The 15705-nt window shown below is 35.8% G+C and overlaps 1 protein-coding gene across 1 annotated transcript in view; it reads left to right on the forward strand.

The window, feature by feature from the left end:
* Positions 1-14824, forward strand: part of LOC140136324 (uncharacterized) — a 201552-nt gene extending 186728 nt beyond the window's left edge. Inside the window, 2 exon segments of the mRNA XM_072158051.1 lie at positions 8970-10657; positions 10660-14824. Of these exon segments, the coding sequence (XP_072014152.1) occupies positions 8970-10657; positions 10660-12471 (3500 nt within the window). The 3' untranslated portion in view covers positions 12472-14824.
* The last annotated feature ends 881 nt before the right edge of the window (positions 14825-15705 follow it).

Genomic DNA, 15705 nt, shown 5'->3' on the forward strand with positions numbered 1-15705 from the left:
TTTTATAAATTGTGCTATTTACAGATGAAATCCATACACCCCCTGTTGAAGACATAACCTTAATCTTCTACACATTGAGTGTGAATTTCAAATGAGGTTATCTAAATGGGGGGACTTCATTTGAAATTTACACCCCCTTTGTGGGAGATTAAGGTCATGCCTTCAATAGAGGGTGTATTGATTTCAAGTGGAATAACCCATTTATAAATTGTGGGAGGTGCTAATTAGATTAGGGCAAAGTATTTTGATTACAATTGGTGTAAAATGTGCAGCAAAAATGTAAGTAGGCAAATGGAAGAAGGCAAAATGAGACAATGATGAGTGTGCACAAAAATTCAAATGGTGGTAGGAGTGAAAAGAATATCCTAGATGATTAGAAATGATGCATGCATTATTTTCTCGTTATATTTATGGTTGGATATTATGTGATGAAAGCATTAAATCTATGATGTTTTGAACTCATATTCGTGATACTTGACATTGCCAGTCTTATTAATCATTTTATACATTGCATGATTGAATCTTAACTTGATCATCATCATTGTCATCATCTTCTTCTTGTTCAGCATCATCAACATCATTATCATCATGTCCATCTTCATTTTCATCTAGATCTTCATCATCTTCTCCATCATCATCATCATCATCATAATACATCTTTATCATCAATAATCTACATTTAAAAAACATTCAAATAAAGACAAGCATTGTCAGTACATTTTAGAAAAGAGATTCTTTTTTTCAACTCTTGCTTTTTATTGATATTATCAGACTAATAAAATACATTCTTTCAAATACAACAAAGTAACATAACATCACTTGATATATTCCCAAGTGACTTTTTAACAGCATCCAAGACATGGGCAAGTCCCATTAAAAACACTACCCCCAAATATAAAGCCACATTCCCCACTTTTTCCCCCATCATTGAGTGCATTTAGTGAGATGGGCTTTCAATGAGCAGCATATTTCAGAAGTTTAATGCATGTAATGGGAGCAACTTGGTGATGTTAACAAGGGAATTGAAGCAGTCATCATGCAGTGAGGAGTTGCACAGTAATTGAACGTGATTCATTTATATCAGGTTATATGAAACGGTAATGTTACAGAATATCTTAGAATCATTATGTGCATCCACGATAAGGTCCATTATGGAACATTAATGTGTCTTCATATTTCGGAATGTTGGCCATTACCATTACACAGAACCATTAAGCCTATTTTGGAACATTAAATTGCAACCTGTAGATCCATCTATGTAGAACCACACTCCCCTCCACAATTAATTAATCTGAACCAGTGTTTGTGTGTCAAGAGGACAAATATTACAAAGATAGCAATGCATGCAACTTGCTGTCTACTGTATTAGCAAGGTATACAACTAGCTATCTACTGTAGATAGTAAGGTATACAACTTGCTGTCTACTGTAGATAGTCAGGAGTACAACTTGCTGTCTACTGTATATAGATAGCAATGCATGCACCTTGCTGTCTACTTAAGATAGTAAGGTATACATCTTACTTCCGTCAACACAATTAATTAATCTGAACCAGTGTTTGTGTGTCAAGAGGACAAATATTACAAAGATAGCAATGCATGCAACTTGCTGTCTACTGTATTAGCAAGGTATACAACTAGCTATCTACTGTAGATAGTAAGGTATACAACTTGCTGTCTACTGTAGATAGTAAGGAGTACAACTTGCTGTCTACTGTATATAGATTGCAATGCATGCACCTTGCTGTCTACTTAAGATAGTAAGGTATACATCTTACTTCCGTAAGGTATACATCTTACTCCCATCAACACAATTAATTAATCTGAATCAGTGTTTGTGTGTCAAGAGGACAAATATTACAAAGATAGCAATGCATGCAACTTGCTGTCTACTGTATTAGCAAGGTATACAACTAGCTATCTACTGTAGATAGTAAGGTATACAACTTGCTGTCTACTGTAGATAGTAAGGAGTACAACTTGCTGTCTACTGTATATAGATAGCAATGCATGCACCTTGCTGTCTACTTAAGATAGTAAGGTATACATCTTACTTCCGTAAGGTATACATCTTACTCCCGCCCACAATTAATTAATCTGAATCAGTGTTTGTGTCAAGAGGACAAATATTACAACTTTTATAGTCTCTTATATTTGGATAGAAGAAACCCCACCAAGGGTGTTGAAATCAGAATCCATGGTAAACAGGTAGCACTATGATATGCACTACAACTTATTAAATGACTAATTATTTATCGAAATTTAATTAGTCATTCAATTAGAAATGCACGTAAATGACTAATTAAATCACGATAAATCGCGAAGTCATAAATTCACCATTATTCATGCAATTTCATATTATTTACAAATTAAATATTATAAGTCATCAAAATATGTTGAAATGTTACAATTTAATGTGAAATGATATTACTGTTCTTTTAGCATTATAAATACATTACAGCATTAGTTTTCTTGAATTATATCTTGTATGACTAATTTTAATGAAACCTTTTTTGACTAAGTTTAACAGTGTACTGTGTTTTTACTGGTGATAGTACAGCTCCATGGACGTATGAAGTCTCAGGTTTGATTTAAATGGAAGATATTTTTACCATTGAGAAGCATGCTGGAGAAGCCATTAACCTAGTTGATAACTCGCTAACCAATTGGTTTCTGTGTAAGATGAACTCAAGTGCATTATACCACCTATTACAAAGCGCACTCATGCAAGATGCGGCTAGCGGTAACATGCATTACTTAACTTTTGTTAATGATTTGCAACATTAAAATTTCAATGCTTTAACCATAATGATTTAAAAGTGCATCGTTTTACAAAATGGATAATGATGATTCAATTATAGAGGAAGTCAGAATCGTTATTTTGTGATGATTGTGCACAAGGTAGTATAATAGTTTGGCTTTGATAACAACTCTGATTAACACGATTAATGAAGTCATATTTCACATGACACTAATATCAGGCATGATAAAATCAAATGATAAATTTTGTTATTAATTTAAAATGCCATTTTCAATTTGTTATTAGTTTTTAGTGTATCCAGCATACTAGTTATTACGTTATGGGTTTAATACTTTGTAAAAGATTCCTATGAAAAAAAATCAGGTTAAATCAATATATTGAAATACGAGATTGAAATGTCAATTAAAAAATTAGGTTAAGCAGCTTCCAAATTGGGCTATTCCGCTGAAATCCATACACCCCTATGGAAGACATGACCTTAATCTCCCTACAGGGAGTGTAGATTTTAAATAGAGTTACCTGAATGAGTGACTCCTTTCCCCTGTATGGGAGATCAAGGTCATGTATCTTCCATAGGGGTGTATGGATTTTAAATTGAATAGCCTATTGCTTCATTACATCACATACTTCTATGTGATTCCTCATAATTTACAGAGGCAGATTAATAGGTATATGCAATCATGTAATTTGCGTGTCAAGTTCAACATTTCAATTTCATTAATATTGATAGGAGATGTAATAACAACCCCTTCAGGTGTTCCGATGTGCTGTCAGATAATGAAGAACTGTAGTGTAATAACCGTCTTTGCCCTTTTAAGTACAGACCATCACAGGCAAAAGTTTTGTGATTCTATTTGGGAAACAGGGCAAAATAAACATGATAAAGTTTATCAGAGTGACAAGAACCCTCTGAATCTGCGCCTGACTCAGATGATTAATAACCAATCATAGGTACTGTATGGTTATGGATTTATGAGGTGTTTCATCAAAAAGCATGAGTTATATGATCAAATTGACCTTTCTATGTTCATCGTTCAGTTCTTGGAGCATCTTAGCAAACTATTTTGTAGCGCCTACAGAGTCTCTCTGCATGTTCCTTTAAGTCATATAATAACTTAATGTTCCCTCCAACATCTTTAATAGAGAGAAAGAGAAGAGAGAAAAGAGAAGAGAGAGATAGCACATTCTTTAAAATCGATGTTCTTGTCACTCTGATAATTGTTACATGTACGTGCAGCTGCAGGATTGACTTAAGTTAATACATCGGATATAAGGCTAATTGCCGGCAAGCTTTTAGCAATAATGTAGGTGTAAAACATGGATAAAGCATGCAGTCACGCACCACATGTCTCAGTTAGCATTTACCAATACATTTTGTGCAACATATTAACTCGTTGGATGACAGAATGCAGGCGTGGGTTTTTTATCATTATCTTCAACACTATTGTCTCATTTACAGTGGCATAGTTCAGTGACCTACAGAACTTAAAAGTTGACCTCGTGTTACCGGGTATGAGTTTTTATGCACACCACATTCAGAGAGCTCATCATATGAGTGTTCTAATATATTGGGCTATTCCAGTTGAAATCCATACACCCTATGGAAGGCATGATCGTAATCATCCACATTTTAACATGTGAATTTAAAATGGGGTTACCTGAATGGGTGATGCCATTTGAAATTCATACTCCCTGTGTGGGAGATTAACATCATGTCTTCCATAGGGGGTGTATGGCTTTCAACTGGAATAGCCCATTTGGTATGTTTTAGATTATTGTGTGAGGTAAAATGTGTCTGTATGTCTGAACATTTTTCAAATGTCATATAAAGACATACTAATTTGATTAATATAGTGCTTGCTTTTACACTATCAAAGTCTTGCTGATATTAATTTGGTGAAATGTGTTTATAACATTTCGTTTATGATATTGTAAAGAAACAGCGAGACAGGAGAGAGAGAGAGAGAGAGGGTGTGTATATGTATGAGAAATAGAGAGACAGACAACAGTGGCATCAAAGTTTGATAAAAATCAGGGCAGTCAACATCCCACTCATGCAAAAGAGGGGCAAGAAAATCATGATGCAAGTAACAACATAAAACATCTATTAAGGCCAAGAAAAACATTGTTATGGTGCCTTCAAAGGAATAAGGCCAAGAAAAACATTGCTATGTCACCTTAAAAAATTCTGATACCGCTGTTTTGCACACTAAAAGTTTTGTTATTCATGTGTCGAATGTTGTGTCAGCTACAGAGGGAACACAGCCATTTTCTAGGCTTGATTCAATAATATATAAACTAGTGTTAAAAGTAAATAAAAGTATGTCTCCTATTTCAAAACTTGTTCATTTATAAAAAGTAAACATTCATGCTTTCATGAAATATTTTTATTTTTATTTGATTAAAATTTAATCAAATATTTATTTGAACTAGAGTATGTGCAAATTTTGTACACACAAATGGTTAATTTTCAAATGTGTCTGGAGTTAATGGCCTATGGGGTAATTTAATTTTGAATCTATGTTAGAAATATATTTTTAATTAAATTGAAATGACCTTGAAATAGTTATCCATTTTGGTTAAGTGATTCGTCAATACAGATATATTTTTCAGAGATTAATTTATCAGCCTATAGGCTCCAGAAGATAATAAAACCATTTTGTTGGCAAGGTAAAATAAATGGACTTTGTTACATAATCAAATTTAATAACGCAAATATTGCAACCGTTATCTCAAATTTTAGTTGAAGCATCGTTTATAAGCAATATAGCACAGATAATTGAGGGCACTTGCTTATATTTGACACTATTGTTCATCTTGAAAATCATCTCGAGATGGTGCCAATAGTAACAGTGTAACTCCAGTACACTCAAGAGCCACTATCCTATAACTGGGCATCTTTACTATTAGTGATTAGAGATACTCTAAAGAAAATATATGCAATCAGTACAATCATTTATCTGGCTTATGTAGGATATATTAATTTTATTGGCTGTATTTTGGTGATGATATATTTAGTATTTAAAAGCTTTATTTCATGTTTTTCATAGATATTGGCACTATACAAAATGCTGGGTGATAGATTAATTAATGATAGTTGGTTCAGTTATCCAAATCTAAATGTACCACAGGGAAAACGAATGTTGGAATTCAATTGAATCTATATGTGGTACCGATTAAATTCAAACTTTTTCTAAGTAGTTCTTCCAATTTCGTAGATTAAAAGAATAAAGTAAGCAGATACAAATATAACAGCTAAATATAGTATACCAGTGGGGAATGAACCCAGGACCTAATGTAACAGAGGCAATTATATAAGTTCCCCAACCACCACACCTGCACTAGTAACGATTTGTCTATATACTTTCATACAATATTGATAAAATCACACCAGTAATACACTCTCGTAAACTGTTCTGTATAAAAGATTCAGTCAAATCTCTTAGGGATTTTGGTGTACTTTCGTCACCACCATTAATGTATTCACTGTTAGCAATATTCGTAATGGTGTAATTTGTACCAATTTTGCCAGTGGACTTTGACATGCCAAACCAAAACCAAACAAAACAAAACTGCAGATATAAATTGTATATATATATATATAGTAATACATTTGATGTAAATACTGGTAGATAAAAATCTTAGCAATGTCTCAAGTCCTCAGAATTGTGAAAAATTCTGTACGTAATTACACAAAACACAATGGTGTATGCAATCCATTCTTAATTCATATGACATCTATTTCCAGATTTTGAGTAATATGGTACAATATTGCTGAGCACTCTTTACACTGTTCAATGAACTAGGGGATTGAAATTACTGGATTTGCTTTTGATGTTTGAAGCTTAAGTGTGCTGCTTTTAGTATTTGTTAGTGGGTTTGAAGAGTTTCATTAATTACTTTACATTTGGTTGATAAGTTTGATATTTTAAGTAGCCCAATGTAAAAGTACAGGTATTGTTGTAGTGATGTACTCCTCTTGCTGTGTACAGGTTATCAAGAAATCTTTGAAAAGTTTAAGTTGAAGAAAATAAGTGAGACCCAACTACTAACTATGTATAACTAGCATTGTCAGAGTCTTGGGAGTACCAACTGCTGAGCAGAGTAGGTAGGGTATGTGGAACCCCAAAAGTTATAGGGAATCATTTGAGATATGTAGCTGAACAAATCAGAAGTTGTTTATATAAAATAGATGGCCAGTGGAATTTAAAACAAAATCACATATCGGCAGTATTTTTGGAAGGGGATGATCTAAAGCAGGAATGTAATATTGCATAGGGATGTGTGTGGCAGTATACAGATGTCCATGAATGGGAACCAGATTTCAGAGTGCTCCCTCAGACACTGTGTTTGGCCCCTGGTGCACCCTCAATTACAACAGTGTGGGTGCCCCATTGGGCTATTCCAGTTAAAAATCCATACACCAATGGAAGAAATTACCTGTATTCTTCCACACAGGGGGTGTAGATTTCAAATGAAGTCACCCACTCAGGTAACCCCATTTGAAATTCACACTCAATGTGTGGAAGAATAAAGCCATGTCTTCCATAGGGGGTGTATCAACTGGAATAGCCCATTGATGTAAATTTAAGAATAACTTTGCAAGCGTAGTAGAGTGCAAGAGATTTGTGATTCCATCTTGGTGTACCAACACACATTCTTCCCCAATACCATCCAGATGTGGAATGCCCTTCCAGCTTTATTGGTTACCACTTCATCCTGTGAAGCATTCAGAGGAAGCTTGGCCAACATTATCCTTTAAGCATCATAGTTATTAGCCGCAATGTACAGCACCTTCATCTATTTCCTGCACCTTCTGCCCTGTTCTTTGTTTCCTACGCCACACTTGTTCCATGGATGTGATAATACTTGGCCACCAAGGGTCACCTAGCTCTCACCACAAAGAAGAGAAGACCTGATACGTGTTACATACATAGATATGGCATCTGACATTTTTGCACTTTCTTGTTGACAGAAATAAGAGTTCAGTTCAGTTTCATTTTATTTCATCAAATTCCAACCATATAATTGAAACAATGATTAGAAGAGCTTTTACAAAAATCTGATTAATAGCAGTAATAAGCATGTAGGTATAATTTACCTTCATTTGACAGAGCTGACAACATGGATATGCCAAGAGTTATTATTATTGTGATATGAAAGTATAGTGATATAAACATATATACTAAGTAATATATTTGTCTGGATTAGTTTCATTACATACATTGACATAGTTTATGTCTAGGCTCTGAGAGTGTTTTTCTGCAAGGCATCAGTGATTTCCAGACAATGTGAAACAAGAACGCTTGTCTTGGTTTAGGATATTGAATTTACAGATCAAAGAGTAGTAAGCGTGCCCTCTTGGATGTCAGTATCATGTTTCCAAAAGCATTCTACATATCCTGAAAAAATAAATCACTGTACATGATCCATATGCAGTCAACACTAATGGTTTATGAAAGTGGCAAATTATACCATATCGAACAGTGAATGCTCCTCAGCTATCAGTTGAATCAAGTATGCACTAAAGGCACACAGAGGGAAACTTTTGGAGTGTGCTCCTCTGGATATGAATGCCTTGCTTCTAATTTGAATGTGGGTATGGTAAACAGAGTTTGCAGCCCCATCCATATGGCTGCCTTAAATAAATAGCCTATTTCTGGGAGAGCTGAAACTCTAAAAATGTAATTGATTGGTAGCAGAGAGGGTATATGAATTGGGCTAATTAGAGATATGGTAAGACTAATAATAAGTAGAGCTGAAGGGGATTGACATGAGATCTAAAAGCTCTGTTTTGATTGGTTACTAGGATGATTGTATTATGTAATAAACCAATCAGGGACATTGTAATAAAGGCAGAAGTACATACAAGGTTAAAGGTCACAATTAACCCCATGGGTGTCAAATTGTCACCTTGGATACTTTGTCCAACATTTGCATTTTAATGACAATAATTTCTCAAGCATTTTATTTCAGAATACTCATTGCATCTACCCCAGTCAAAGACATTACCATTTTCATGTATGAAGTTTAAACTACACATACCTTAAAAATTATGGCTTGTTTGGAGTTACTAGTTTTACAATAGTTTCATCAATATGCTAAATAAATTACATAAACTATATCAGATATTTTGTATAATTTTGTTTATCAGATAAACTTTATCTAACCTTATATTTTTTCTTATTCTTTTTTATTTCCCATCTGCAGGTCCACCATACAATTGCCAGCACTGTTGCATTGAATTCCGCAATCCTGACAATCTGGAAGCTCACAGAACCTACTACTGCCCAACCACAGCAACCCAGCCTTTACCAGCCTCCATGAGGCGAGTACCACCAGGTGCAAACACTGTCATCAAAAGAAGAAACAGAACACCAAAACAAGTTAAAGAGGTACCCTATCAAATAAGGAGCAGCACCCCTCCATCTAATAGTACCACAGAAGAGAAGACACTAGGAACATACCTTTGTCAACTTTGTCAGTCGTCTTTCACCAATCACACCAACTGCGAAAGTCACATGCTTCTGCTGCACTGTGACGAGACTGTAAACCTCTGCAAATTCTGTAATTTCATCGCTCCGAATCTGGCTAAGCTGAAGGTTCATGTCTTCACACATGTGAAGTATTTTGTAAGAAGTGTGGGTGATTCACCGGAACCAAATGGTGGCATTCAAGGGCCTTCTGCTGGTGTTTTGACCTTCAGGGTTGATGGGAATCCTAATACGAACAAAATTAAGTTGTCCGAAAGTGAAGGAAACAAATCTGACAATAAAATCAATCAGGATACTCCCCATTCTGGACAAGTTTCTGACTCAAATAAATCAATCAAAACTGAAACTATAGAAAATCAAGATGTTCCATCTGGGTCAAACAATAGAACCACTCCACCAGTGAGGGATGATGATGATGCTGATGATGAAAGAGATCAATCTATGGAGGCTGAGAAGCAAATACCAGCAGCATCTGAAGGCGGTTCTGAACATCAGTATTCCTGTGGGCAGTGCAAGTATGAGACATCAGAGAAGCTCACATATGAAGCTCACATGAATCAACATCGCTTACCTGTTTTGAAGATACCATCTACAAAAGTTACACCTGGAGCTTTCCCAAATGTGACAAGGATTGTGAGTCCAAAGCTAGATCAAGTGGAAGCAGCTGCAAACAAGTGCCATGAGTGCAATATTGTCTTCATGTCAAGACAGAACTTTGTAGCTCACAAACAATTCTATTGTGCTGGTAGACATTCTCAGATGTCACCAGATCTGCCATCTCAGACAACTGTTGTACACACTACACCAGTGGCAAACACAAGACCATCTGAAGAGCCAAGTGAAACCCATCCACAGATTAACTCCGAGACACCAACTTCTCCAAAATCAGGTAGAAGCTCAAGTAGCAATAATTCGAATATTGCAGTTTCATCAAAAATAGATGAGCCACCACGTACTAACAGCAGTTGCAGTAGCCGTTCAACACTAAGTCCTCTACCAACAATGGTACAACTGCATGGGCCAAGACCTCCTGTTTCATCTCAAAGCTCATCTCCCATTATTACATCTCCACAACCTTACCTCATCCCGTCCGGCTCAGTTCTGAGTGGTGTAACACAACAAGGTGCTCCAGTGTTGTTGGTAGCTGTTCCTTTTCCAGCAGCAGCTGGTATAAGAAGAGATGACATAGTGCCATCTCTGCCAGTCACTAGTGTGGCTTCAGCTGCTCTTGCAGAAGAAGAAAAACCTTTGGATTTAAGTGTGAAGACATCCAGATCAAGTCCTGAAGCTTCTTCATCAACATCAAGGATGGCTGATACACCTCCAAGAAGTATGGGAGAAGGTAGTCAGACAGCAGCTGTTATAGATCTGGCCAGTATGGCACAAAGCAATCTACGATCACCCCCCCCCCTCAAATAGAACAGCTCAATGAATGCAAGAAATGTGACATTGTGTTCAATAAGTATGAAAGCCTCTTAGCACACAAACAGTACTATTGTGCAAGTCGTCATTTGAGAGGACGACAGATAGAGATGAGCTACAGACAAAATGTGACATGTTCCACAAGTCAGGCAAGTGGTCCACATATGAATAGAGAGGGAGAATCTGAAAATAAAGCCCAATCCGATTCTGAACAGCCAACCAGTTCCAATCATTCTGAAGTAAATAATCATATCTCACATGCTGAGATAGGGGATTCAGATGGGAAAGGTGCTGCCGACTCAGTAGACCCTGCTCCTATGGTTATTAAGCAAGAACAAGAGAAGACGCTAAGTGAAAAGATCTCAACTGCCAAATCTGCAACTTCTTCGGAGACTGGAACCAAGGAGGATGAAGCTACTATTAGTAGCTTTAGAGAAGACAAAATTGATCAAAAAAGTGAACCCAAAGAAATTGATCCAAGTATCTCTGATACCAATTTGCTGGGACTGAAATTTAAATCTCCAGCAAAACAATATGAATCTCCAGATGATAGAGAACAAATGACGTCTGATGAATCCAGCAGAAAACATGGCTCTGCTGATGAACAAAACATTGACAAAGATGAGGCAGTGAAACTGAATGATACAATGTTGCCTCAAAGACCTAGAGGAAGCCATAATGCTTCACTGGAACTGTCTAAGCAGATTCCAAGGCCATATTCTTGCCCAGCTTGTACCGTTTCTTTCATGAAATTTGAATCTCTTGATGTACATCAGAAATTCTATTGCGCTGCTAGAAATGTAAGTAATTCACCACAGCCTGTGATCAATATCCCCAAAGTTGTGCCTGTTCCTGCAATACCAGAAATACATAGAGGTGATGATAATTCTATTACACCAAGTGGACATGCTACCCCACAAAGAGACTCATTGTTTTGTAAAGGATGTGAGCAGTACTTTGCCACATCCAAACAAGTGCGACGCCACTCTTGTAAAAATGGTGCTAATCAAAGCAATTTAGCGCAGAAAAGAAGTAGTCCAGAACAGAATGTGTCAAATGACAATAGGACAAATATGGTGGATGTGGAAGGTCCTCCAAGCAAAAGATGTAAAAATGAATCAGTATTGAAAGTTTGCTTGGAAGTAGGTAAAGAGGAGACAAATGGAGTTGTTATCAAGCAGGAATATGTTGATAGGTCCTACTGTGGAATGTCATCACATGCTGCATCAAATAATGAACAATTATTGGAAAAGAAGCGAACAGAAGAAGAGCATAATTCAAACCAAGATACCAATAAACAATTGTTAACCAAAATAAAATGTGAAGATGAATCCGAAATGTCAGCATCATGTCACAATGGAAATGGACCTAACAATAAAGAGAACAACACAGGGCTGACATCCTGTATTGTATCCAACAACCAAAGTACTGTGATTTCTGCACATGTAACTATAAAAGATGAGAAAGATGGTAATTCACCCATGTGTTCTGACAATGTTGAAAAATCAAATTCTCAGCATAATATCATACCAAGTGCAGTTACAGTTACAACCATATGTAGTGACTCATTAATTGCAGCTGCTCGCAGCATCACAACAGTTGCTGCTGATACCAGATTACAGACTAGCGGGCATTTTCGAGTGACGTCAGGAGCAAATTTGTCAGGACGAAGCAGGGTTATTCAACAGCCACCAGCCAAACATTGTAGCACATGTAATATTGACTTTAACAGCCTATCGAACTTTATTGCACATAAAAAGTTCTATTGCTCTGCAAGACAACACACAAAGAGTTAACATGGGTTTGCTTAGTACCTAAAGCTATGAATAATACCAAGTTTGTAGGAATAGAAATAATATTGTGTGTTTACCTACCCATAACTGTGTTGTTATGATTTTGTAAGAAATAATTAATTATCATTATCATTATGTAATCATATGTACTAGAGTACTTGTTTTCTGCAAATTGTACTTAGCAATATAAGGCTTCAAATACAACAAAAATGTAAAAGATGTCGTTGTTGAAATATATAAACAGTAAATGTATCTAAATATCAAAAGTGCCACATGCTTGGTTTTGATCTCAACATAATTGATATCAATTCTACAGAATAATGAAATCTACTTGATATACAATAGATATCCTGGGGATGCAAAACACTACAAAATATATAATTTATAACTAATATTGAACACAATTAAGTCATTTGCGACATTTGCACAGTATTTCTTGTGGGACATGAGCACACATCAAGACACACCAAATTGTATTCTGAATACAATGAATGTCCTTCTGTTCTCAAATAATTTTAATTTTTTGAAATTAGCGATATAATACAAATGTTATGGCAAATTTTTAAAACTGATATTTTTGACATTTAACAGTCCTTGAAGTAAACTTTTTAAATCTAATGATATGTACTTAAAGTGTAGGTAGCTGGGAGGAAAAGCCGTCCATCATTTGAAAATATGCACCTTTTGTATTGAAAATATACATTTCCCCCCAAAAGACTTTTATTTTACTAGAACACACCTGGTTATCCTCTGGATACCAAACTAATTGTCTTAGATTATTCTCAAGATATCAAAAGATTTTGCATATCCTTTGCATACCAAACTAATCTGGCTTTTATTCATCAAGATAATCAAAAGTTGATTAGAAAACAAATTTTGTGCATATCCATTGGATACAAACTAATTTCAGAAGATTACAAGAAAACCTGATACATGCACATGTACTTGGGGGTTTGGATATCAAACCAGGTACAAGATTACTAGAAAGCATATTTTGTGCATGTCATTTTGATACCAAAGTAATATCAGGTCTGGGTATCAGGTATTTCCTTAAGATATCAAAAGATTACTAATAAACACAGTTTGGGCATATCCTTTGTATACCAAACTAATTTTAGACATTTCCCCAAGATATCAAAAGATTACTAATAAACACAGTTTGGGCATATCCTTTGTATACCAAACTAATTTCACACATTTTCTCAAGATATCAAAAGATTACTAGAAAACATATTCTGTACATCTTGGTATGTCCTTCACATACCAAACTTAACTTTGATTCACCTCAAGTTCAGTAGTGACATATATGTATATTATGCTGGTTGCAGTATCAAATCGCGGGCATGAAATTCATGTACACATACAAGGGTGGTGTGTCAGCATGCTTGTGGTGGTGCAACTGCAAGAAATCAAAACATGTATTGGCTTCCACGTGACAGCATCCATGTGTGATATATGCATGATCAAAGGCAGTGATCTATTGCAGGCGATGCAGTGTGGAGTGATTGCACCCTACAGGTACACAGCATTACACACAGACACTACTGTCTTGAGGAAGCCAAATGGACTCTAGATAGAATATCAACTTACTCTAGGGAAAAATTCCTGAACAGTAAAGTTGATAGAAAACATATTTTTGAAATATCCCAATTCACAATTGAACTGATTTTTAAAAATATTTCAGTGAAATAACACAAAATATTCAAAGAGTTGAGTTGGTTATAAACTGGCCTCAAAAAGAATATTTTTCACAAGGTCATATTACTTCAATACTCTACTCTAAACAATGGTCAGTAACCAAACAGTTGTCCAACTGACACAACAGCAAAATGCACTGACATGGAACAGCTTCCTGGACCACATTCACAGCCCAACAATTGGCACCCAACACAAGAAATCTGTGAGTAAGCAGAATCATGTGGAACAAGACCTGTTTCTTGAAGAAAGTTTGTGAAAAGCAGAAGCAGCCCTGTTCCTGTGTATGGATATTGTACGTATTCTCACAGATTTCTTTTGCTGGGTTCCAATTATTCGCCTGTGAATGTGGTCCAGGAAGCTGTTTCGTGTCAGTGCATTTTGCTTTTGTGTCAGTTGGACAACTGCTTGGTTACAGACATGTGTTTAGAGTAGAGTATTGAAGTAATCCTGTGTGTAATTTTTGTTCATTTTTATGGACAGGATTTTAAAATATGACCTTGTAAAAAATTATAAGTTTCTTTTTGAGGTCAGTTTAGTTGGTTCAACATTATGTAAAAAAATTACCCAGCTTTTTTAACAGTGTAACAGCTTTTGTTGATTGGAAATGGTCATTTCCTGACCAGTACAGTAATTGTTATGTTAAAACAAACAAATGATTATACAATAAATACATTATTCCTCTGAAAGATATGTGTGTAGTCTGCATTCCTTTTCCACTCTGTCTACTAGGGAAATGGTCAAGGTTCACAAACGGGAGACATTAGAGAGTTTGCGAAATGAAGTTTGAAAATTTCCTCAGATTTACTCAACGCAAACGTCTGATTGGTTACTGCTCCAACAGCGTCTTGTCGCTTAAATAAGGGACATGTGTATCAATGGGTCAAAAGTAGGGCACGTGTAAGCGACTGCATCAAACTTTTGTTTGGTCAAGTAGCTTATTGGTCACATTTAAAAACAAAAGACTCTAGCCATGAATGAGCTCGTAAGGCGATGACCTTCTTAACAGGGATTTTGTCCCGACCTACAATCAAGTGCAAATTTCCCTGGAACACTTGTTCATATTTTGCGCCCTCTGTTCAATAAAACTGGTCATATGAAGTTCACCATATGATATTTTATTTGTATAGTCTCCAACCTATTTCGAATCCCCTCCCTCCCCCACCAACCAATGTTGGAGCAAAAATATAGCCCATTTAAAAAACGAGGCGTATGGTATACAACATTGAATAAGGGAGCGGGGAGGGTCATTGAACTATGGAAGTGTCCCAGCAAATTTGCACTTGATTGTAGCCCTAATCTCCGTATCATAATATTTTTAAACTAGCTATATGTTTTAATTGATATTCTTACGATAGTAGTCATATATTATTTATAGGCTCAATTATTAAAGGTAACGTTAGCTTTGTCAATTTCATATTTCCATTTTAAAACACAAAGCTTAATGAAGCACCAATTTGATCTTTCTTTCACCTCAATCTCTCTCTCCCCTTCCCTCCAGTTTCCCCTCCCTCCCTTCTCCATATTCTCCCCTCCATCTAT

The sequence above is a fragment of the Amphiura filiformis genome, chromosome 16, assembly GCF_039555335.1.
Source record: "Amphiura filiformis chromosome 16, Afil_fr2py, whole genome shotgun sequence".
In the NCBI taxonomy this organism is placed as follows: domain Eukaryota; kingdom Metazoa; phylum Echinodermata; class Ophiuroidea; order Amphilepidida; family Amphiuridae; genus Amphiura; species Amphiura filiformis.